The sequence below is a fragment of the Baudoinia panamericana genome (assembly GCF_000338955.1).
Source record: "Baudoinia panamericana UAMH 10762 unplaced genomic scaffold BAUCOscaffold_3, whole genome shotgun sequence".
NCBI lineage: Eukaryota > Fungi > Ascomycota > Dothideomycetes > Mycosphaerellales > Teratosphaeriaceae > Baudoinia > Baudoinia panamericana.
This window is the reverse complement of record NW_006911259.1, coordinates 602,437-622,839: the sequence shown is the minus strand read 5'-3', so window position 1 is coordinate 622,839 and position 20,403 is coordinate 602,437. Positions and strand designations below refer to the sequence as shown.

Below are 20,403 nucleotides of genomic sequence, written 5' to 3'. Positions count from 1 at the left end.
GAATCCACCTTATCATATCGACCTGCAGCCCTAGATCTACGTTCCTCTTCTTAACATCACCTTGAGTCAGCTGTAAGACGGCTAAAGGAGATCTACATCGACTGAAGAAGAAGTCACTTCAGCGTCGCTGTCGTGTGAGCTTGAGCGATAAGTGGAGCTTGTACTGCAGACCTTGCTTGGTTAGATATCCCCTTTCCTGTCACAATGTTCAATTCCACAGCGCTCCTTCTGTCTTTTCCATGCTGTATCCTAGCGTGTGATATTCCACGTGTTTGTCGTGGGTGAGCATAAGAGACTCCCAACATCAATATCAAGGTCATAGGACTCTACGCCCAGCGGGGCATTTGCGGTTTTGCAATCACAACGGCTTCGAGATAGGCAAGCTGAGCCTTCCGTCGCTCATACATCGAGACTGACACTCCATGAAAGCCAGCATTCCGTGTAGCGTCCTCAAGAATCAGCAAGCACAACCTTTCCCCAAAGTTCAGAGGTTGGGCTGGGTAGCCCTATCGCATTTCCGTGGGCGTGTTCCAACACTTGGGGAAGAATAGGCATGCTACGTCCCCTGGGATACCGGGAATCTTCAGAAGAGCCCGTTCAATAGAAGCGTTTCGCAAGTTGCTAGAGATATGTTTAGATCACATCCAGGGCCTCAATGACCCCACGAAGGCTACCTCATATCCTGTGGGTACCATCACGGTAGCAATTGCAAGCAGAACCACGCTTGGAGATGCCTCGAGTTCTTACGAGGATGCAGTGCGGCCAAGCGTGCCGAAGCGGTGCAGCTTTCGCTCGCGCAAATGGATGCCAGTCGTGATTCGGAAGTCATTCATGCAAGCTCGACACCCAGCGGTGGACATCACCAACCGAGACCTCAGCGTCAACACAAACACAGAGTGTACTCATCCTTCTTCGCTATGGCTGTTTATGGCCATACTTGCTGTCTTGCGCTTCATCAATGGTGTAGCTAAGCGGGCCGGTGGCCATGATATATTTCCTGGGGTTTGGGAGGCTTGCTGATCCCTACCAATGCGTACGCCAGAGACCTGCACTGACAGCTCCTACAGACACACGCTGTTTCAATTGCCAGCCTCAAAGCGCGGGCTACCACAACTATCCGAACACAAACCCCGCAGACTCCAGCTCCTCGCGCAAGCCGAGGCTGTCATCTACCTCTGCCGCTCAGAAGAGATGAAACTGTTAGTCCGACCGTCCACTTACTTGGGTACTTATAGCCGGGACTTCTGTCTGCCCCAACAGTAGGGATGTATTGCGGTAGGCCACCATGCTACGTGCATCGCTTATTTCTGAGTGTATATCTTAACATCGAAGCCTCAACACAGCCGTGCCAACATATGCGTCAGACTTCGTGTACAGCAGTTGTATCAAGATATAATCCCTCTTAGACTACGTTAACATGGCTGAGATCCAGGACTGGATGGCTACGGCGAAGCCAAATCCTGAATGGGAGGAAGTCAGTTCACAGCCATCCATTCAGACCATTTCGTGAATATCGCTAACCTTCAAGCAGTGGTGCAAAGCGGCTGGTGTGTTAAGACTAAGCTCATATCACCGTTACGCCTACTTACGTGACACGTACACACAGGCCAGGTACCAGACATTGGCCTCTTCCCAGATATTGCCTCGCTCCGGAAATGGATCTTCGACGCAAAGGTCGCCATGACTGCTGCAATGGGCGCAGCTAGCGGGATGACCGGCGTCAGAGAGACGGACCACCAAGTCTCGATGCGTGATGGCCACGAAATCCTCTGCCGTACTTACCAACCCAATCACGACTCGGCAGGAGGCAGCCCGTTATATGTGATGTTTCACGGTGGCGGGTTCTGTATCGGCGGCGTCGAGAATGAAGAACTCCTGTGTCGGTTGCTGACGAGCAAGCTCGGCATGGTATGCGTGAATGTCGATTATAGACTGGCTCCTGAGCACGTGTTTCCGACTGCGGCCAACGACTGCTATGATGCCACAAAGTGGGCCGCTGAGAACGCCACCTCCTTAGGTGCTGATATGTCGAAGGGTTTTGTCATAGGCGGAACTTCTGCGGGTGGTAACCTGACGGCCGTTGTGACACATCTATGGCGAGATCGCAACCACACGCCAGGAATCACAGGCGCACACCTCATGATTCCGGCCCTTGTGTATCACGAATACATACCAGACAAGTACAAAAAGGACTTCAAGTCCTGGGAGCAGAACAAGGATGCACCAATCCTGGGCCAGAAGGCCTGCATGCTCTTCCTCAATAATTATGTTCCCAAAGCAGAGGATCGCAAGGATCCCTTGTTCAGCCCTTTCATCGTTGCGTCCGGTCACAAGAAGCATCCTCCGGCTTACTTCCAGGTCTGCGGCATGGACCCGCTGAGAGATGAGGCGATGATCTTCGAACGGCTGTTAAGAGAGGAGGAGGGTGTCAAGACGAAGCTCAACATGTACCCAGGGCTACCGCACGGATTCTGGAGCGTTGCGCCGCAGCTGAAAGCGAGCGAGAAGTTTGTCCAGGACTCGGTGAAGGGGGTCGAGTGGCTCTTGCAGCAGGTCTGAGAAAGCGGTACGTGTGTAGTATCAGAGATTCGCCGCTCGACCTGGATGGTCCATCAACTCGTGTATATGATGCACAACTCCTTGCAAACTACTCGCAAGTGCTGGGAGCCCAATTAACCGCGCACTTAACTGTCTCACTTATGTATTCCCTACGACTTCTTCTCTTCACAAATCTAGTAAGGTAGGTCGACTGGCTCTCGACGATGCTTCTCTGTGACCTTATCTCATGGCCCTTGGGGTGCGCCACTGTTGGCACTCAAAGCGGACCTTTGAGCGGCCTTACGTCCATTCATTGTCAATGTCACCCATACTAAAACCTCGAGACTTTATCTACAACACATGGGGAAAAGGCATGTCCCGTTCGAGGACGGGCACGCATTTGTCGCGCCGACGACCAAGGATCTCATCAGCACGCGTGTCTGTTAATGTGTGCTTGGTCATAGTGGCGGCTGTCTCACCGACGGCCCGCTATCTGTTACGGGTCTTTGGGCAGTGCAGGACCGCGGTAGCACGGCTGGCGATGGCTTCGCCCTGTCATACACCCTGTACAAGGTCGCATTTAGGGGCGCGTGACGTTCACCATAGGGCGACCTGCATGTGATGCGGCTTGCTCGTTTCAACCGCAGCGAGCCGGCACCATTGGGGGACAAAAGATCGGTGGTATTCACGCGGTGAAGCCAGGAGCTTTGGGCAGCTGCGACTTCTCGGAGACGGAGAGACTTCGGCTGGAGGAGGCAAATGTCTGGCGATGAAGCTGCTCTGGTCGCCCGTCCACAGAGTCTGGTTGTGTAGCGCACCCGAAGGCGGATTCGCAGAGAGGCATCTCTGGACAATCTTGGCTTACCTGCAAACTTGCTCATAACATGAATCCAGTGGACGTTGTGATTTCGCGTATCAAGTTTACCGCATAGGCCGAGTCCTTACCTTCTACAGCTAGCAGTCCTGAGTGAATCCGTGTGTGTATTGCAACATGAGCAGTCCAGGACAAGGAGTCTGTCCTATTCCATGCGTAGACTCCGGGCAGAGACACGGCGCGGCCCTTTCCTCGGTAAATGTCCGCTTTTAGTAAAGCTTCGACTCCATGCTTTCCCTTTCAGCTTCTCTCGTTTCACATCGGCAATGCGTTGCTGACTATTGCTAGGCTTCTCAGAGCTCAGAGCTTCGGGAAGATTGTTCTGGAGCGTTTGGTTTTCTCGGTATAGCACCGTCGACGGAGTGGAGACTCACGTGGTGAACCAAGTTACAACCGAAAAGTTAAGCGCCATGATGGCCTGTGCCTGGCTTGTTTCCAACGACTTCGGAATACTAACTGCTGCCAGCAACGTCCGATGCCGTGCGAAATAGGTCCTTCGCATATTGTGGGAAATGGAACCATTGTCGGCTACGTGCGCAACGGCGACTCTGTGGCATCGCGGTCGTTTCCCTCGACCAGAGAATGGCCCGCTAACCGGGCTCTCGGTATCTCGCCCCAATATGTGCATTGCGAAGAGTAGTACCGACACGCGACCTCCGTGCAACTTGTACGGTTGTAAGTGTACTCTCTGATATCAGTCTCCTTACAGACATAAATACCCTCGCAAGTTCCGCCTCTTGCAATGATCATCACAGAACATCATCACCATCCTACCGAGCGGTCCAAGACACTGTCATTTGAGATACACTATCTTCCACACTCGTTAGACACTTCGTCATTACAATCCCTTCGTATATCGAATCGCACTCACTTGCTATCCCTCTCTTCAACTCTGCAATGGCAAAGCTCTTCTTCGCCGCGCTTTTTGCGGCGGCTGCCGTAGCCTCTCCGGTGGAGATTGCTGCCTCCCTCGAGGAGCGCAATGCCATATGCGACATAGTTCAAGACATCGTGACGCTTATGCACCAGCAAAGCGTTGCCACACCTTTCTGCAGCAGCCTGCTCTCAATTCCGACGATCACTTCAACTGCAACAGTCACTTCCTCTCCAGCTTGCAAAACCATCACCAGCAGTGTCCCGTCTACTGCTACCATCACCGCGATCTCTACCGTCCTGGTGAGCACGGTCACGACTGTCTACCCAGTCGTCGCCATTAGTACGACCTCCACCTGCGCACTCGGCGCAACTGTCATTGCTTCGAGCAACCTTACGTCTGCTGCGACCATCGCCAAGCGTGATACCAAGCCTTGTACCACCACTACCAAGCCACAGACAACTACTGCATTGGGCACGCCGACGTGCTTGACGAAGTGGCAGGGTGCAGCACTTAGCTCGGCCTGTGGCTGCCTCGATATCCCGACTCCCACTAGCTTAAGCATTGTTACGACCACACTGCCTGTGAAGACCGTAAGTCTACCTCAAGTAGCGAGTATCTCCTAAGCTGACCAAACGACTTCAGATCACCAAGGTCATCGCCTCTACCGCCTCCGTGACCGTCACTTCCGTTACCACATCTACCACCTTCACCTCAACATATTCCGCCACCCAGTACTACACCAGCACTTTCACCATCCTGCCATCTCCGACCGGGGTGCTCACTCTTCCCAACAGCCAGAGCTACGGCGTCTTCAACAACCTCGACTTTGCCGGCCAGGACATCGTGAGCTTCTTCTGCTACCAGAACGGCCCGGCTCCTCCAAGCCCGTATCCCGCTTGCGCCTCCTTCAACGACTGCGTGGCTGAATGCGGCTACTACAACGACAACAAGCTCGGCGCCAGCACGAACACCACTTGCGGCGCGGTTGTGTACAATGCGCCACCGGATGGCAGCTCGGGTTACTGCTACATGAAAACCGGACAGACTGGATGCGGGTCGCCAAACAGCAAGGTCACAACTGGCGTGTTGCTGCCACTGCTGGCGAACGATGTGCAGTAAGCGCAATCGGTCTTGGGCTGCTGTGTGATGCTTGAGTATTGGTACGACCAATCGCTTTGTACTCAGCATCAGCAGGGCAAGGAACAGAGATCACCATGATCATGGTTTAGTCTTGGGGTGACCTTCCGCAGCGCGCCATTTTGTCAGAGTTCGAATGGTTTATGTTACTGTTGTATGGATGGGACGGTAAAGAAGAAAAAGCAATATATAGGATACAGTGAGCGGATTTTGTTTTGGAGGGTGTTCAGGAGTATTTTACATGCATTGAGCAAAGTCTTCTAGAGCAGCGATGACAATACTCATTGAATGATGCTTGCGGAATTCATTGAACCAGTTTATTCACAATGTCTCATCTCCAGCATTGAGCAATCGCATAGTGCTGTTAAAACTGAAGATTAACCAGAAGCTGGCTGTCGTTGTGGGACGTTATGTTTATCCTATTGATACGCATATTTTCTTGCCTTCACAGGGAGAGACAGAGAGTCGAGGACTTATCGGCCTCGTCAGCACCCACTTTCCTGCGCTCACGTTGGTGACAGGGCGATCGCCGTTACAAAACCCAGGCCTTCCCTCATTCAACTCTAATTTCAAGTGATGATCCGTCTAGATCATGAGTCTCTCGACCTTGTCTTTCAACGCACGAATTTGTCCCATCAGATCACTGGCTTCGTTGGTCGTGATGCTGCAGCTGATAACTGCGCGGCTGACACCGCAGGCTCTACCGAGCGCCATCTTCGAGGGTACGTAGACCTGTTCCGAGCACGGTCAGTATATCCCCTGCGCTCGCCAAGGCTCCAAGAGTCGCCTCGTTAAGCCTCTAGCTACGTTGGAATGCGGTACTCACATAAGGTGTGTTCTTGTCTTCGCATAACAGTGGCAGGTGCAAGAGAATGGCCAAGGGAGCGGTATCTGCCGCGAGGATGATGATCTCCGATATACCGCGGTTGAGCGTCTTGGTCGCCTCATTGGCACCTTTCTTGAGCTGGCGGTAATGACTGGCTTGTTGCACAAGATCGAGGATTTCCTGGGTAAGCGCTTGGTCGGCGACGGGCCAGGCGGCGGATTCGGTGGCCATTTCGATGCAAAGATGTTTGGGGCCGAGCAATGGAGGACGGGAAGGGCGACAAGGCTCACTCGTGCTGTTAGGTGAGATCACGGCCTTGTCCGGTCAGTAGTGAAGAATATCTCGTAGCTCGCAGCGAATTCGAAGGTGTGAAGATGGTTTGCGCCGCCGAAGTTCAGCCGGCCGGGAGGCGTGCCAAGACACCCAGCTTTGTCCGTGTCCGTGACGACTTGGAAGGCGTTTCTGCTATCTGCATCAACGACACCTCGTCCAGCATTCGCCACCTATCAGCGACTTCCCAAAGTCATATCACATCCCAAGCTCGAGCTCTTGACAACTCACAGAACCTTCCGAATTACCGCCAGACCGACAAGATGTCTTCCGATAACTGGTGAGTGCCAGGCCACAGCATTGCTTTTCCGGCGCATCATAGACGCATACCATCTAGGGTTGCCTAACGATTGTTCAACTCGCGGCTGATGCGCTTGGATGGGTCGTATGTGATGATGTATATGCTGACAGAGCCGTGTTCGCAGCCCCGTGTACGCCGTAAGTGCCACCGCATTTCCATCCCTATCACCCCCTCAGCGGCTTCTGCAGCTTTGAACTTCACATGAATATGCTTGAACACGAGCAAACAGAAGCAAGAGACTAGATTGCCTGGCTATACTGCGCACACGGGAGTGCTGCGTTGTGGGATGTAGAAGCAGGAGAGCTAACGTCATTTCTAGCCGTTCTTCGGAGCGATGGGCTGCATGTCCGCCATCGTCTTCACCTGCTTCGGAGCAGCCTACGGCACGGCGAAGGCTGGCGTTGGTATCTCTGCAATGGGTGTCCTCAGGCCTGACCTGATTGTCAAGAGTACGTTCACATGCTACGCTCCGAGCTTCAGCTACCACCGCCTTGTGGTCATGGTCTCGTTTGCAGACGGTCTGTATGCTGACACTGCCATGTAGACATCATTCCAGTCATTATGGCTGGTATCATTGCCATCTACGGCCTTGTCGTTTCCGTGTTGATCTCCAACAACCTCGCCCAAGAAACAACACTCTTCGCCAACTTCATCCAGCTTGGCGCTGGTCTATCTGTCGGTCTGGCTGGTCTCGCTGCCGGCTTTGCCATTGGTATTGTCGGTGATGCCGGTGTACGTGGTACCGCCCAGCAACCACGACTATTCGTCGGCATGATTCTCATTCTCATTTTCGCCGAAGTGTTGGGTGAGTGGAGCTCGATCAGTGTTAATCTGTCTTGGGTGATGACTGAACTTGGTCCTTAGGTCTGTACGGTCTCATCGTCGCCCTGCTCATGAACTCCAGAGCAGGCGATGCCAAGTGCTAGATCAGCGCGGAATTGGTGGGGAGTGTGCGCAGACAATACCAAGTGAACGCCAACGCGCAGATAGTCACGATGATGGGGTTGGGTGGTTGAGGAGACGGGAATGGTCAGTGGAGGAGACAGCGTCGAACGCTCGGTTCAGGCTGTCATATGTGCGCTTTGAGGAGCGCCGTCAGAGCTACATGTAGTTGTACATTTCAGCCGGCGTTTTAGCGGTCTAGTAGATATGCTCTGGATATGCCATGTGCATTGCACGTCTGGCGCATGTTCCGTCACAGCTGCTTAAGCTCCAGCCGCACGCCCTCCTCGTCACCTTGATGGTCTTCTGGTGTGCAGTTGCTTGTCAAGCCTAACTCTGTGCATATAGATGTCTTGAGTCAAGCACTCACTCAACACTCTCCCGATGTATATCCGCTCCGTCCTTGATACCACACCACCGTACTGTGGACACGCTGTCTCCATCCGGCAAGCGGTTCCAGTCCCGCAACAGCCGCGCTCTCTCCTTTGCCTCGCGACCACGGAAACTTTCCAGTCCGTCTTGCCCCTCTACCGAGAAAGACCCCACTATCTCCGTCTGCCGTACATCATTCTTCGCCCGTAGCTTCATGTCGAGACCTTGAGAGCCTCCTCAATTGCCGAAGTCAATACCAACGGACGGTGAAGTGTCTTTCTTACTGCTGTGTCTCTCTTACACTTTCTCTCCTGCAACCTCACTCCTACACCTAATCCAACAGTCTTCATACACTACTTCATACTAAGATGTCCACCGAAGGCAAGACCATTACCTGCAAGGCCGCCGTCGCCTGGGACGCAGCAAAGGACCTCAGCATCGAAGACATCGAAGTGGCACCGCCCAAGGCGCACGAGGTCCGCATTCAAATCTACTACACCGGTGTCTGTCATACGGATGCGTACACACTCAGCGGCAAGGATCCGGAGGGTGCCTTCCCCATCGTGCTTGGACATGAGGGTGCTGGTGTCGTCGAGAGCGTGGGCGAGGGTGTCACGAATGTGAAGAAGGGAGACTGTGTCGTCGCGCTATAGTACGTATCATGTCTGCAAAGCTGTTGGAGGCGTTCTGTAATGCTGACGACCTGGCACAGCACACCGGAATGCCGCGAATGCAAGTTCTGCAAGTCTGGCAAGACCAACCTTTGTGGTAAGATCCGAGCAACACAGGGCAAAGGCGTGATGCCGGATGGCACTTCCCGCTTCAAGTGCAAAGGCAAAGAGCTCCTCCACTTCATGGGCACATCGACTTTCTCGCAGTACACCGTCGTTGCCGACATCTCCGTCGTGGCCATCACAAAGGACGCGCCAATGGACAGGACATGCTTGCTAGGCTGCGGTATCACTACTGGCTACGGCGCCGCGGTCATCACAGCCGGACACGGTGGTGTTGAGAAAGGCTCCACCGTCGCTGTATTCGGTGCGGGCTGTGTCGGTCTCAGTGTGATTCAGGGCGCGGTTAAGAATGGTGCGAGCAAAATCATCGTTGTAGACGTCAACGATGCGAAGAAGAATTGGGCGGAGAAGTTTGGCGCCACCCACTTTGTGAACCCGGCCAAGGACTTGAAGGAGGGCGAGACGATCCAGCAGAGATTGGTCGATATGACCGATGGTGGGCTGGACTATACCTTCGACTGCACGGGCAATGTCCACGTGATGAGGAGTGCGCTTGAGGCTTGCCACAAGGGCTGGGGCGAGAGCATCATTATTGGTGTCGCCGCTGCAGGCCAGGAGATCAGCACGAGACGTAAGCGTTACCTCCCTCTCAACAACGCCGAGTGCGTTCGTATACTCGGTTGAACTGATGTATTACTAGCATTCCAACTTGTCACGGGCCGACGCTGGAAAGGCTGCGCATTCGGCGGCGTCAAGGGGCGCACTCAGCTTCCCGATCTAGTCGACGACTACATGACCGGCAAGCTCAAGGTCGACGAGTTCATTACTCACCGTCAACCGCTATCTGGCATCAACCAAGCGTTCAGCGACATGAAGGCCGGCGATTGTATACGCTGCGTGGTGGACATGAGAAAGGAGTAGGTTGGCTTGCCTAGTATATTGGTTCTGCGTAGATTGAGTGGCGTGACTATGGCTGCTTGGCGGAGGAAGGTCTAGAAGGTAGACGTTGACCTTAATGTGCGCAACAGCCACGAAAACAATGTACATAATGGTACAATCGCAACAAGCGGCTGGAGCCGTTGGGGTCCTTGAGCCTGGGTTGCTCTGCAACATCAGTCAATACCCGCGTCGATATAATAGCGGGTTGCCGGAATCACCTTGTCCTGCGCCGAGCTGTAATGACGAAGCCGTTGACCCAGCTTCGATGTGGGGTTGACAACATTGCAGTGCTTTGCGCCCCGCTTCGGTGGAAAAGAGGTCGCAAAGGTGGGTTTATACGCAGGCTCTCAAACGGCGTATTGTCTCCTTGTAGACATTAGACAAGCCTGTCCACGACAACTAACCGCAGGTAGTACCCTATTGTTCTTATTTTGTTTCAAAAGATAGACTTGCTAGGATGTCCGCCGCACCACGTGATCCTCCGTTCAGGTACAATCAATCCATCAGGGTGGAAGCTACCACATCAACTCACAATGTCGTAGAGCGGAGCACTTGGGCTCCCTCCTTCGTCCCTCCAAGCTCCTAAACAAGCGTCATGCCATACAACAAAAGAAAGACAGCGAAGACGGCCTCCAGCCATTGGAGGACGAGAGCATTCGCGAGATTGTACAGATTCAGCTCGACTGCGGCTTTCGAGCAATTAGCGATGGCGAGTATCGTAGGCATATGTTCTGGGGTGTAAGTCGACTTGCTTGCCGAATTGGTATTTCTGGTGGAGGTCTAGAATGGGCTGACGCACAGCTTGTGCAATGTAGACTTTCTTCCCGAGCCTCAACGGCATGAAAGAGATCTTTAACCCAGACCTCAAGATCTTCCGTCAATACGTTCCAGATATCGCAGCGTTCGTTGAAGCCGAGAAGGTGCCTGGAGAAAGCGTCATATGCGACGGCAAGATCAGCCATAGCGGCAAGAGCTCGTATATCGACCAGTTTGAATTTCTCAAAAGCATCACGCCGACGGACCGGCACGGCGATATCAAGATGACGCTCGCGGCTCCGAACTGGTACCACTTGCGCTATATGGAAGGTATGGCATATCCGAAGGAGGTATATCAGAACGACGACCAGTACTTCGCGGACATTGCCAAAGCGTACCAGGCCGAGTTGAAAATACTGTACGATGCTGGGCTTCGCAACGCGCAGGTCGATGACCCGAACCTTGCATGTAAGTTTCTCGACTAGGGGTGCGATGGTCGGAGCTTACCGAATGCTGTAGACTTCTGTTCGGAGAAGATGATAGAAGGTTGGAAGCAGGATAACAACAACACGAGGACTATCGACGAGCTCTTCGATGCTTATATCGCTTTCTACAACGACTGTTTCCAGCGGCCAGCGGATATGCATCTTGGGATTCATCTTTGCCGTGGTGCGTCATCGAAGAATGTGGCTCTTGCCAGCGTTGAAATGCCGCTAATTGTGACCAAAATGGCAGGCAACTTCGTCAATAGCCGCCATTTCTCCGAAGGTGGCTATGACCGCATAGCCCGCAAGCTCTTCCATGATTTGGAAGTTTCGACGTATTACCTCGAATACGACACCAGTCGCGCAGGGGGCTTCGAGCCGCTGAAGGAACTGCCGAAGAACAAGAACGTCATCCTGGGTGTCATTACCAGCAAGTTTCCAAAGCTCGAAGACAAAGAGGAGATGAAGCAGCGAATATACAAGGCCGCAGAATTCGTCGCGGCCGGTAGCGGTGAGAGCAAGGACGAAGCACTCCAAAGATTGGGTGTCAGCCCTCAATGTGGGTTCGCAAGCCATGAGGACGGCAATTTGCTGGAGTATGATGACATGGTGAAAAAGCTGAAGCTGGTCCGACAGATTGCGGACGAAATCTGGCCAGGCCAACCCTGAGCACGTCTATGACGGCCTGCCAGCCCGCGTAGCGACCCTCGGCTGCGAAAGGCCAGTGGGGAGTCGACTGGCAGCGCCAGGCCGTTCCTGTGAGGTGATCCCTGTGACGGTGGCTGCTATAAAGCTTTCTGAAGCGCTGTATGCGGCATCTCGCAAGACAATATTGGAACCCCTGGACCGCAGCGGACCATGTCTCTCCCTTTGCGGGTCTCAATTCATCTCATGTTAATCATAATGAAGACAAGGAGGGTAGCGGATCCTGCGGCGATCAACAAAAGTGCGAGTTCGAAAGCTATTTTCAGTGCGAAGCAAATCGGAGATGTTGCTTCCTGCTGGTGGTCATCGAAGTTGGTCTGAATCAATGCAGTGATAACATTGGTGGTGCCATTTTCGGGGAAGTCCATCGCTGTGATACCCAAACGACGTTTACCAGGATGTCTTTTGAGGTAAGCTCGGAGCCGGGGGTTCATGCCTTCTTCCCACCGGAAGCTCCACCAGCCACCTATTGCAACCTCACGAGGCGGTATTTGGTGGTGAAGATTGAACTCGTATGCACTAGTGAAGTTAATATACCAGTGACCCGTAGCTGTGTCCGTAGAGGCACGGTCCAGTAGCTGAGAGATATTGCCACCTTTAGTAGCAATCACTGAAGGCAGAGGTTGTGGGTCAGGGAAGCTATAGTGGTCCTGAACTGTGACCTGGACTTCATGCTTTGTGCTGATGGTGAAAGGATGGGAAGGATTGTCCATCCACTGCGTCACATCTATGCCGTATGCGCACGGGTATGTAGTCGCGAAGCGTCGGAAGAGTTGAATCCTACCACGCAGCTCGCAGAGCTTTGGCGTAGTGTTCGCGGTTCGCCAGCGTTGCGGATTCTGCGCAAGGCAGCTGAAGATTGCTTGAGCAAAGCGTACATTCGAGCGCTCTGACTTCCGGTCTTGCTTGAGTTGCACGATGAGCGCTTCGCTTGGGTGCGACGCGAGCCATAGATACATAGCATCTAGTACCAGGCTTAGTTTGAGGCCGAGGATTGCTTCGCCGTGGACCATCTCAACTTGGTTGTCAAGGAGTCCGCACCGCAGATCAAGGTAGCGGATACCAGCATTGAGCTGTTGCATGATGTTGAGTGTCTGCGTTTGGATGAATGGAAACATGCTCGTGAATGCAGCACTGTCGTGGGTTCCCGGTATGGTGATCGCAGAGAGCTCGATATCACCGTCCAGCGACGACATCCAAGTCTCGCCTACTGGCCGCCCTCCCGCAACGGGCTTTACACCTCGAGGAAGGTGCGCAGCCATAGTGCCATACCCTTTCTCAGCGCGGCTTAACAAGCCCAGATCCTCATGCTGGCCTTTGAGGCGCTGTTGCGCCCACATGGTTCGGGAGATCATGACTCCTTCCCGGGCGGAAGAGCCTGGCTCGTCGCCAAACACCGACACTGACTGATGACAATCTGGCTGCTATGCGCGTGGCAACGAGAGCCATCTTATCAGAGCCCCGTTGGCGCCGAGCACGCCAGCAGCTTGGCTGGCACAAGGATGGTGGTGTAAGCAGGGAATGCTGTCCGCATGGGTTTGGAGCTAACGTTTATAGGAGCACGTTGAGCGCGTGGTGGAGGTGCTGGGGTCGGCGGGAGCTTCCGCACGTGCAGACTCCCACGCCACACACCAACGGCATCCGACCAACGTGGAGGAGACTTAACTTAAGCTCGTCACGCACTGGCTGGGCTGTTCAGCGACACGAAGATGTCGCGTCCCACCCCTGCCACCCGTCGCTCAGCCAAGAGCGAATACATTGAGACGGTAGGTCTTCGATAGCTCAGCATTATACTGAACTTCGTCACGTCCCGAACATTATGGACTATCTCGAGATCAGAAGTGTCATGGTTTTTCCGAACTAACAGGCAGCAAGGATACGGGCAACAAGATCTCTCGACGCTCAATCATCGAGGGGAAGCAGAACATCATGCTTGGTGGCAAATCCGTCGTAATGGCTGGAGCAATGCTCAGAGGAGATCTTGTTCGCAAGCCCGAGAAGATGGCAGACGGTGAGAAGGAAGGTCCAGTAACCGCTATACATGTTGGACGGTAAGCCGCCTTTAGTCGGAACAGTGTTAGATACAACAGCTAAGATTGCCGCTCTTAGCGCGAGCATCATCTCGACTAACTGCACCATCCGCCCACCACATCGTATCAGCCGAGGGCGAATGGTCTTCTATCCCATGAGGATAGGGGACAACGTCTTCATCGGTCCAGGCACTTACGTCTCGTCAGCGGTCATCTCATCCAACGTGCATATTGGCACTAACTGCGTGCTCTCAGCATTCAGCGTAATTAGGGATAACTGCAAGATCCTGCCCAACACTGTCGTGCCATCTCACATGACCATACCGCCCGGGTCGGTCGTAGGCGGCAGGCCTGCGCGAATTACAGGCGAGGTCGGAGAAGGCTGGGGTCAAGGCGGTGGTGGCGAAGGCGAGGAGTATGTGGAAGGCGGGGATCTAAGAGCTCTGGTGCGAAGCATTAGATGACTCCATCGTCATCTGCGCTGTCGACACTCCCCAAGCATCTCTTTGCCGAAACCGTCCCGGCCTTCGTTCACTGTCAGGCGCTCGGCAGCCTTCACCAAGTCATACACTATGCCATCGCTGACGACGCTATCGAAATTGTACCCTTTGTGCTCACGCACGAAATAACGAATCCACTTGGCCGCGGTCCACAGCGATCCATTCGCTCTACCTCGGATTAGAGCAAGGTACTGCGCGAGCTCGCAACGGGTCTCAACGTCTACATTGACGCTGTCAAGATAAGACTCAACCAACGGTATCAGGCCTGGGAAGGTGCCGTCTGCCCTGCCGTTGATGATCTCATCTACAGTCATCAGCTCGTACTCGTCTTCTACTGATCCAACGGGTGAGTCGGGAGGTATGATGGGATGCATGCGAGGCGTCGATGATCCAGATGGCGGATTGGATGCGCCATTCGTCTTTGAGGGCCGCTTCGGTAATGGATCTTTCCGGAAATAGAACATGTCGTTCAGGACAGCATCCCTTCTATGCGCCGTTTCCATATTCTGAGTCGTCCGCGTGATTGGAATGTAGAAGTTCAGGTCAAAACTGAGAAGCGCACGGGTGATCAGCACGACAAAGACCGAAAACGCAGCATTCTCAAAGTCGGTGATCTGGATCTCCATGGGCCGCACTTCGACCCGCCACCCAATCTCACTACCTGGCGGAGGCGGCTTGAAGCGCATATGTTGCCAGTTGGTACTCTGCAGGTTCTCAAAATGGTCGGCTTTGTCCAGATCAAGTTCTTTGAGGTCCTCGGAGAACACCACAATTGGGTCGCGTATGAAAAGGTGCGCAAAGTGCGTTGCTAACAGGTCGTCCATGCCGCCTTCTACCAGCCGATCCTTGAGCTTCTCGTCAATAACGAGATCAGGGTCAAGGTACTCTGGCCGCAAACGTGGGTCCTGCGATATGTATGTGCTGTTGCTTGCATAGCGAGACTTGGGTATTCGCCATCGATCATTCTTAAGCGGCTTCTCGCCGAGCTCCTCCGGCGTACGGTCATCGACAGCCCGACTAATCTGGTTCCACCGCACGTCGGTATCGGCTAAGAAGCCTTTGTATATCGGTGTTGCGGCAGTCAGAGCAAGAAGGACCGGACCCAGAGGCGATAGCTGATCATACATTTTGCGGCCTTCGTCGATGTTCTTGGCCTGGAAAGTGATTTGTAGGCAGCAGCTGCCCATGCCAAACGCCATAGCATCCATATAAATGTGGTTCTCCTTGGCGGCGCCATTCCGCACATCGTCATCTTCTGGCCAGTTATGCATGTTGTAGTCAACAGTAGGATCGCTGAAAGGCCAGGTTGTCTGCTTATCGTGGAAGACAGGAACGTTGAGCTCAACCTTCCGCCCTCTACGCGCTCGGATATTGGCAGCCAATGTAGGAAAGCGTATATGCGGGTTAGCAATTTCGTCCGGGACAAACTGTGAGCGTAGTCTTGGGCCAGAGGGTGGGAACCACGGCGTTATGGACTTTCGGTCGCCAAGCAGAGGGAATGTAGTCATTGTGATCGGAAACTCATCGGCATCCATATGGTCTTTGGCGATCTGTCTTCGCCATTTCATATCCTGTTCCACATCAAGTAGGTCTTTGAAACCAATGCCCCAGGGTGCGCCTGGGGTGGCTTCCAGCATGAAGCGTCCGAATTCTGGATGAAATGTTGGCGCCGTCTTGCCTGACTTCACCGGTCCTCGTGCCAGGTCTGGCACTCCGCCGCCTTGTTTAAGAAGTTCCGGATCGCTTGCCAAAGCTTCCAAGATGTCGGCCTGTCGTAATGAGAGCTTGACATTGTGCTCTTCATCATTGAGTGCGACGACTATGTACTCGATCTTCAGGTAACGTCAGCTTGGTCGGTGCAAGACTTGCACGGGCGCCTACCGCACCTCGTCACCCCAAAGAAGCGCGTCTCGCTCCTTGCCTTTCGCTCTCCGCCATATAGCAAGCAATTGCTGAGGATGCAATCAGTATGGCTCGATAAGGTCGGCGAATACTGCTCTAACATACCTCAATACCCCATTCTCGTACATGCTGAGCTACTTTCTTCGCTTCCGGCCATTCAAGCGGTGTCCCAACGGCGCTGCAGCTCACACGTCAACCGCTGTCGCGCATAGTGCATTGCAGCTGCTGTGCATTGCCACGTACAGTAGACCCATATTGCGGCAGCGGAGGTAATGCAACAAAATGTCGTTCTACTGCGCCAGCTATTGCAATTTGCACGCCGTCTCTTCCTATTTTACTGCTACTTTCAGCAATGTCCGCTGATGCTTGGTGATGTCGGCTGCCGGAGCAGCGTCTGCTCTTCCTGGCTATCGCATTCTGGGTCTCAGTCTCACTGCTCCTGAATCCGGTCGAACATCAAAATTGGAAGGTCCCGTCCAACGTGCAAGCACCGGTTTTCCTAGATTAATTCTCGTCCCGCCTGCCGATCCAAAGGTGCAAGTTGTTACGTGACAAGGACTAGACCATACGCGCCTCGTGCGCGTATATTCTTTTCGCGGCATTTGAATGGTCGTGGATTACAAACCATGATGCAAAGCTTCGAGCTTTTCAACCTCCGCTACCACGAAATGCAGAGCCGCATTGTGGAGTTCACGGTGAAAAGGCATGGAGCTTCTGGTCATCCAGAAGCCGACAGCATCTCGCAGGTGACATACTAGGTATAGCATGGTGACACAAGCATTGCTGTCAATTCGTTCGAGCTCCGGAAACTGTTAAACGTTTCACCTGAAGCAGGCAGCAAGCGAACTTATGGAGCTGAGAGCTCAAACCTGCTTTAAGCGGCGTCACTGGATGCTCAGCCTACCGTCTGCAGCAGGCCGAGATGCAGCTCAGACCCTTTGATGGTTCATCAAACGTTCATGCATGTGCGAGCGTACAGAGCACGCCGTGTGACCCTCCTGTCAACGATGGGCATCGGCATCTTTAGGGAAGCTCAGTACAACAAAGGCTAGCATTGCGCCTGTACAACCAGTAGATACCGTGACAAGGGCGTCGCTCGTATTGGGCGTCAACGCCACATCTGTGAGGATGTTCGAGAAAACGGCATGTGATCATCGTTCATGCAGTCACAATGCTGCAGCACGCTGCAGCAGGTCTTACTCTACAAGTCAACCTTCTATATAAGGCATTTCATGCTTCGCTCTGGCCGAAGCCATCAGGTCGACCAGTATCTCACTGCCTCCGCAAGGAAATCACGTGGCTGGCCCGAGCCACAAACTACCTCCGCTCGAGACACCATGTAAATGAACCACGCCGCCGATGTAACGCCGTCCATGCACTCGAGCAAGCCCTAGAAGGCTGCGTGGTATCTTCGACCCAAACACAAGAAACACCGTGACAGGCACAACTCCTGGTGTGCGGCCATGCCCTCAATCCAACAGCGAATTGGGATTGACAAAACGCCGTGGACCAGTTGAGTGCTGGCCTAATAGTCGCCGGAAAGCGAGACCTGAAAGCCCCGCTGAAATGCTCCGCTCAGTTTATGCGCTTGAATAATGATGTACAGATGTCGTGGCGTCTAATAACACCTTGATTCGCTGCGTGCAGTCGTAGAAATCGTAATGATACTGTGGTAAACGGCCTTTGCACTCCGACGCGGAGCGACTGAGGTTCTGGTCGCCCATCCGGATGTCCTCCGAGGTACGACGGGGTAGAGTGGCAAAATCCACCGGCGCCCTTGATGACGAGAAAGAACCTCAATTCTCCTTCGGCCTAATGTTAGAACTTCCACCGTTCGCCGTTTTGCCGCCTCCTTGCTGTTTCCGGGTGAGCTTCGCATAATGCAGGCCGCAAGCGTTGCAAAGGGTCCTTGCGCCGTCGGGACCTCTTCGCCATTCGGGTGTCTCAGCCCGATTGCAGCTGTGGCAGCGTCCGGGCGGAGCAGCACGCCCTCTCCGTTTCTTCGTCTCGGAGCCTGCAAACCCGCCTTTGGAATCGTCTACCTCAGGAGTGTGCTCGACCGCTGGAACGGGTGCTTCGACAACCGCCTTTTGTTGTCGTTGATCCGAGAGTTGTTGGTCATATTCCGCCTGTTGAGCAAGAATGACATCACGAATTTTGAGAAGTGACTCCACTTGCAAACGAGACTTGGCGATCATATCATCAACCTCAACCATGCCCGGGAAATAGGCCATCGGTGTGCCTGAGCGGGCTGTCTGGTGCAGTCGGTCTCCATAGCGTCGTGAGAAGTCAAGAAGAATATCGCTTGATGATGCAATCTGCGCTGTATTAGCGTGATGTAATACTAAGAAGCCGAAGTCTATACGTACGGCATTTAAGGCTCCTTCCAAGTCATACAAGTCAAGATGGCGTTTGACGGAAGCACTGTAGTCGCCCGGTCCAGTACCACGCTCGTTCGGACCCTGCCGCACTAAGCTACCAGCCTTCCACGAGGCGGGAGGAGTTTCCGGAGCAGGATAATTCGCTGAAGGTTGATATATGGGCCCAGACGCTACGCTTGCCGGTGGAGTAGGCTGAGCGTACCGCGGTGGGTACGGAGTGTAGCCATAAGAAAAGCCGGACGGCGGCGGCGCCATTGGCTCTGCAGGATGCGACACGGATCGTTCATAGCCCGATGGTGGATGAGGCGGGTATGAATATGCCGCTGGCTGCGGTGGTTGAGACACAGGCTGCGAAGTTTGTAGGTGCAGCGGTGGTCGTTCCAAGGCAGCAGACCGTTGGGACGTCGCTTCCTGAGGGATGAAGCCATGCGGAGACGGGTCAGGTCGAAAGTGTGGATATGAATGCTGTGATGCCTGGTTCGTATGCGCTTGCGACGGCGGCGGCGGCGGGTCCATGCTGTATTTCTTGGTAGCGGACAATGGCGATGCGGGAGTCGCAGGTTGCGGATGAGATTGATGCGCTGCCACGGTTTGCGGGCCCGTAGGCATTGATGCTGAATACGATGTTTGGTTGTCCACGCCTAGCGCTTCGGAAATGGACGGCAGTGATTGCCGGGTGATCTGTTTGGCATCATATTCATCCCCACTAGTCCGCCGTGATTCAGGCGGTGTGTGGACGCCAGACTGCACGCCGGACCATGCGTGTGCAAGTGATGCATGGGTCGGTGCGGGTTGACTGTAGGGTGGTGGTGGCCCGGACGGGTATGGAAAGGTTGGGTTCGCAGAGGTGGCCGGCGGCAAGCTTTGTGGTGGATTGAGGTTGCGATTCTGGTACGCCTCTTCTTCCCGCTTCACCTTGTCTACATCAAGATAACTCAGTGCCGGCAATTGAGGTCTGCCTTTCGTCAGCATGACTCGGCAAGCCGCCATTCGTCTCGTGCAAAGGATGCGCAGAAAGCATCCTTATACGAGCACGCGACGATTGGTCATTTCACGCTTGCACGTACCGTCTTTCTGCAGCCTCCATAATCGCGAATGTGTTATATAGGAAATGCGCGGGCCTCAGTGTGCAGTGCTGATGATGAGACAGAGTGTCGAGCGACCAAGTCTGGTAGCTGAGAAACGGTCGGCAAGCCGAGCGGAGGGACAAGAGATCGGAGATGAGATCGTTGATCCAGATACGAATGTGGAGGTATCCGAGCCGTTTAACAGGATCCGCAGCAGCGAAACGCCGATATGCCAGAAAGATACTGTTCTCTTGCTGACCATGGATCGAACGAGCTGGATATGCGGCTCATCCGAGTGCTGGCGATGGGTCTGACTCTGCTACCGTACTGGTGCGGAAGAGGCAAATTGCCTCACGTCCGAAAGTGAGATCTCCGATAGCCCAATCACAGCTCTGTTCCAGCAGAATGATTCTGGGAAGCTGAGAACCAATGCACACCGAGCTGCGTCCAAAGGAATGAGTGTGTGGAGAGCGACGAGCGTACAAAGTCTGGTAGGAAGGTCGAACAATCACAACGTACGTAGTCAGCGCGATAGCGGGACGCGATCGAAGCAGGTGAAGGGAATGGAAGACTGGCGGATGCCAACGGCAATGCCAAGTTTAATCGCAACGCAACACACACCCTTGACAGGGCACAAAGCCGAGCGGTGCAAGCTAGGCCCCGCGTGATGGCCAGCGCTGGCTGCACGATCAGATATTGCAACCAAG

At 53.8% G+C, this 20,403-nt stretch overlaps 10 protein-coding genes across 10 annotated transcripts; 7 read left to right on the top strand and 3 right to left on the bottom strand.

The window, feature by feature from the left end:
- Positions 1-987: 987 nt before the first annotated feature.
- BAUCODRAFT_31136 (uncharacterized protein) lies at positions 988-2,682 on the top strand. Its single transcript, XM_007675333.1, has 4 exons — positions 988-1,011; positions 1,068-1,474; positions 1,532-1,547; positions 1,607-2,682. Exons 2-4 carry the CDS (start codon positions 1,418-1,420, stop codon positions 2,557-2,559), a joined length of 1,026 nt encoding a protein of 341 aa, XP_007673523.1. The 5' UTR covers positions 988-1,011; positions 1,068-1,417; the 3' UTR covers positions 2,560-2,682.
- Positions 2,683-3,752: 1,070 nt separating this feature from the next.
- BAUCODRAFT_31134 (uncharacterized protein) lies at positions 3,753-4,315 on the top strand. The gene has a single exon (XM_007675332.1). The coding sequence runs from the start codon at positions 3,888-3,890 to the stop codon at positions 4,050-4,052; it is 165 nt and encodes a 54-aa protein (XP_007673522.1). The 5' UTR covers positions 3,753-3,887; the 3' UTR covers positions 4,053-4,315.
- Positions 4,310-5,408, top strand: BAUCODRAFT_129148 (uncharacterized protein; the record flags this gene model as incomplete). Its single annotated transcript, XM_007675794.1, has 2 exons — positions 4,310-4,879; positions 4,932-5,408. 2 exons carry the CDS (start codon positions 4,310-4,312, stop codon positions 5,406-5,408), a joined length of 1,047 nt encoding a protein of 348 aa, XP_007673984.1.
- Positions 5,409-5,625: 217 nt separating this feature from the next.
- Positions 5,626-6,646, bottom strand: BAUCODRAFT_31133 (uncharacterized protein). Its single transcript, XM_007675331.1, has 2 exons — positions 6,253-6,646; positions 5,626-6,158 (listed from the first exon to the last, which is right to left on the bottom strand). The coding sequence occupies exons 1-2, from the start codon at positions 6,481-6,483 to the stop codon at positions 6,012-6,014; spliced, it is 378 nt and encodes a 125-aa protein (XP_007673521.1). The 5' UTR covers positions 6,484-6,646; the 3' UTR covers positions 5,626-6,011.
- A 556-nt stretch (positions 6,647-7,202) lies between these two features.
- Positions 7,203-8,106, top strand: BAUCODRAFT_31130 (uncharacterized protein). The gene is made up of 3 exons (XM_007675330.1): positions 7,203-7,332; positions 7,428-7,688; positions 7,748-8,106. The coding sequence occupies exons 1-3, from the start codon at positions 7,227-7,229 to the stop codon at positions 7,807-7,809; spliced, it is 429 nt and encodes a 142-aa protein (XP_007673520.1). The 5' UTR covers positions 7,203-7,226; the 3' UTR covers positions 7,810-8,106.
- A 459-nt stretch (positions 8,107-8,565) lies between these two features.
- On the top strand, positions 8,566-9,852 carry BAUCODRAFT_64619 (uncharacterized protein; the record flags this gene model as incomplete). The annotated part of the gene is made up of 3 exons (XM_007675515.1): positions 8,566-8,849; positions 8,910-9,562; positions 9,632-9,852. The coding sequence occupies 3 exons, from the start codon at positions 8,566-8,568 to the stop codon at positions 9,850-9,852; spliced, it is 1,158 nt and encodes a 385-aa protein (XP_007673705.1).
- Positions 9,853-10,327: 475 nt separating this feature from the next.
- BAUCODRAFT_120153 (uncharacterized protein) lies at positions 10,328-11,780 on the top strand (the record flags this gene model as incomplete). Its single annotated transcript, XM_007675793.1, has 5 exons — positions 10,328-10,359; positions 10,413-10,608; positions 10,686-11,094; positions 11,146-11,295; positions 11,362-11,780. 5 exons carry the CDS (start codon positions 10,328-10,330, stop codon positions 11,778-11,780), a joined length of 1,206 nt encoding a protein of 401 aa, XP_007673983.1.
- Positions 11,781-12,282: 502 nt separating this feature from the next.
- On the bottom strand, positions 12,283-13,156 carry BAUCODRAFT_145869 (uncharacterized protein; the record flags this gene model as incomplete). The annotated part of the gene is made up of 2 exons (XM_007675792.1): positions 12,283-12,335; positions 12,385-13,156. The coding sequence occupies 2 exons, from the start codon at positions 13,154-13,156 to the stop codon at positions 12,283-12,285; spliced, it is 825 nt and encodes a 274-aa protein (XP_007673982.1).
- Positions 13,157-13,525: 369 nt separating this feature from the next.
- BAUCODRAFT_120151 (uncharacterized protein) lies at positions 13,526-14,310 on the top strand (the record flags this gene model as incomplete). Its single annotated transcript, XM_007675791.1, has 3 exons — positions 13,526-13,582; positions 13,692-13,867; positions 13,926-14,310. The coding sequence occupies 3 exons, from the start codon at positions 13,526-13,528 to the stop codon at positions 14,308-14,310; spliced, it is 618 nt and encodes a 205-aa protein (XP_007673981.1).
- An 8-nt stretch (positions 14,311-14,318) lies between these two features.
- On the bottom strand, positions 14,319-19,601 carry BAUCODRAFT_64949 (uncharacterized protein; the record flags this gene model as incomplete). Its single annotated transcript, XM_007675536.1, has 6 exons — positions 14,319-16,178; positions 16,233-16,298; positions 16,354-16,432; positions 16,499-16,538; positions 18,080-18,566; positions 18,618-19,601. 6 exons carry the CDS (start codon positions 19,599-19,601, stop codon positions 14,319-14,321), a joined length of 3,516 nt encoding a protein of 1,171 aa, XP_007673726.1.
- Positions 19,602-20,403: the final 802 nt, after the last annotated feature.

Bases quoted from the DNA above. Each gene is read 5' to 3' on its own strand.
- BAUCODRAFT_31136 (XM_007675333.1), top strand. From the start codon at position 1,418: ATGGCTGAGATCCAGGACTGGATGGCTACGGCGAAGCCAAATCCTGAA.
- BAUCODRAFT_31134 (XM_007675332.1), top strand. From the start codon at position 3,888: ATGCCGTGCGAAATAGGTCCTTCGCATATTGTGGGAAATGGAACCATT.
- BAUCODRAFT_31133 (XM_007675331.1), bottom strand. From the start codon at position 6,483: ATGGCCACCGAATCCGCCGCCTGGCCCGTCGCCGACCAAGCGCTTACC. The intron at 6,159-6,252 runs GTGAGTACCGCA...TGCTCGGAACAG, and splicing joins AAGACAAGAACACACCTTAT to GTCTACGTACCCTCGAAGAT.
- BAUCODRAFT_31130 (XM_007675330.1), top strand. From the start codon at position 7,227: ATGTCCGCCATCGTCTTCACCTGCTTCGGAGCAGCCTACGGCACGGCG. The intron at 7,333-7,427 runs GTACGTTCACAT...ACTGCCATGTAG, and splicing joins GCCTGACCTGATTGTCAAGA to ACATCATTCCAGTCATTATG. The intron at 7,689-7,747 runs GTGAGTGGAGCT...CTTGGTCCTTAG, and splicing joins CATTTTCGCCGAAGTGTTGG to GTCTGTACGGTCTCATCGTC.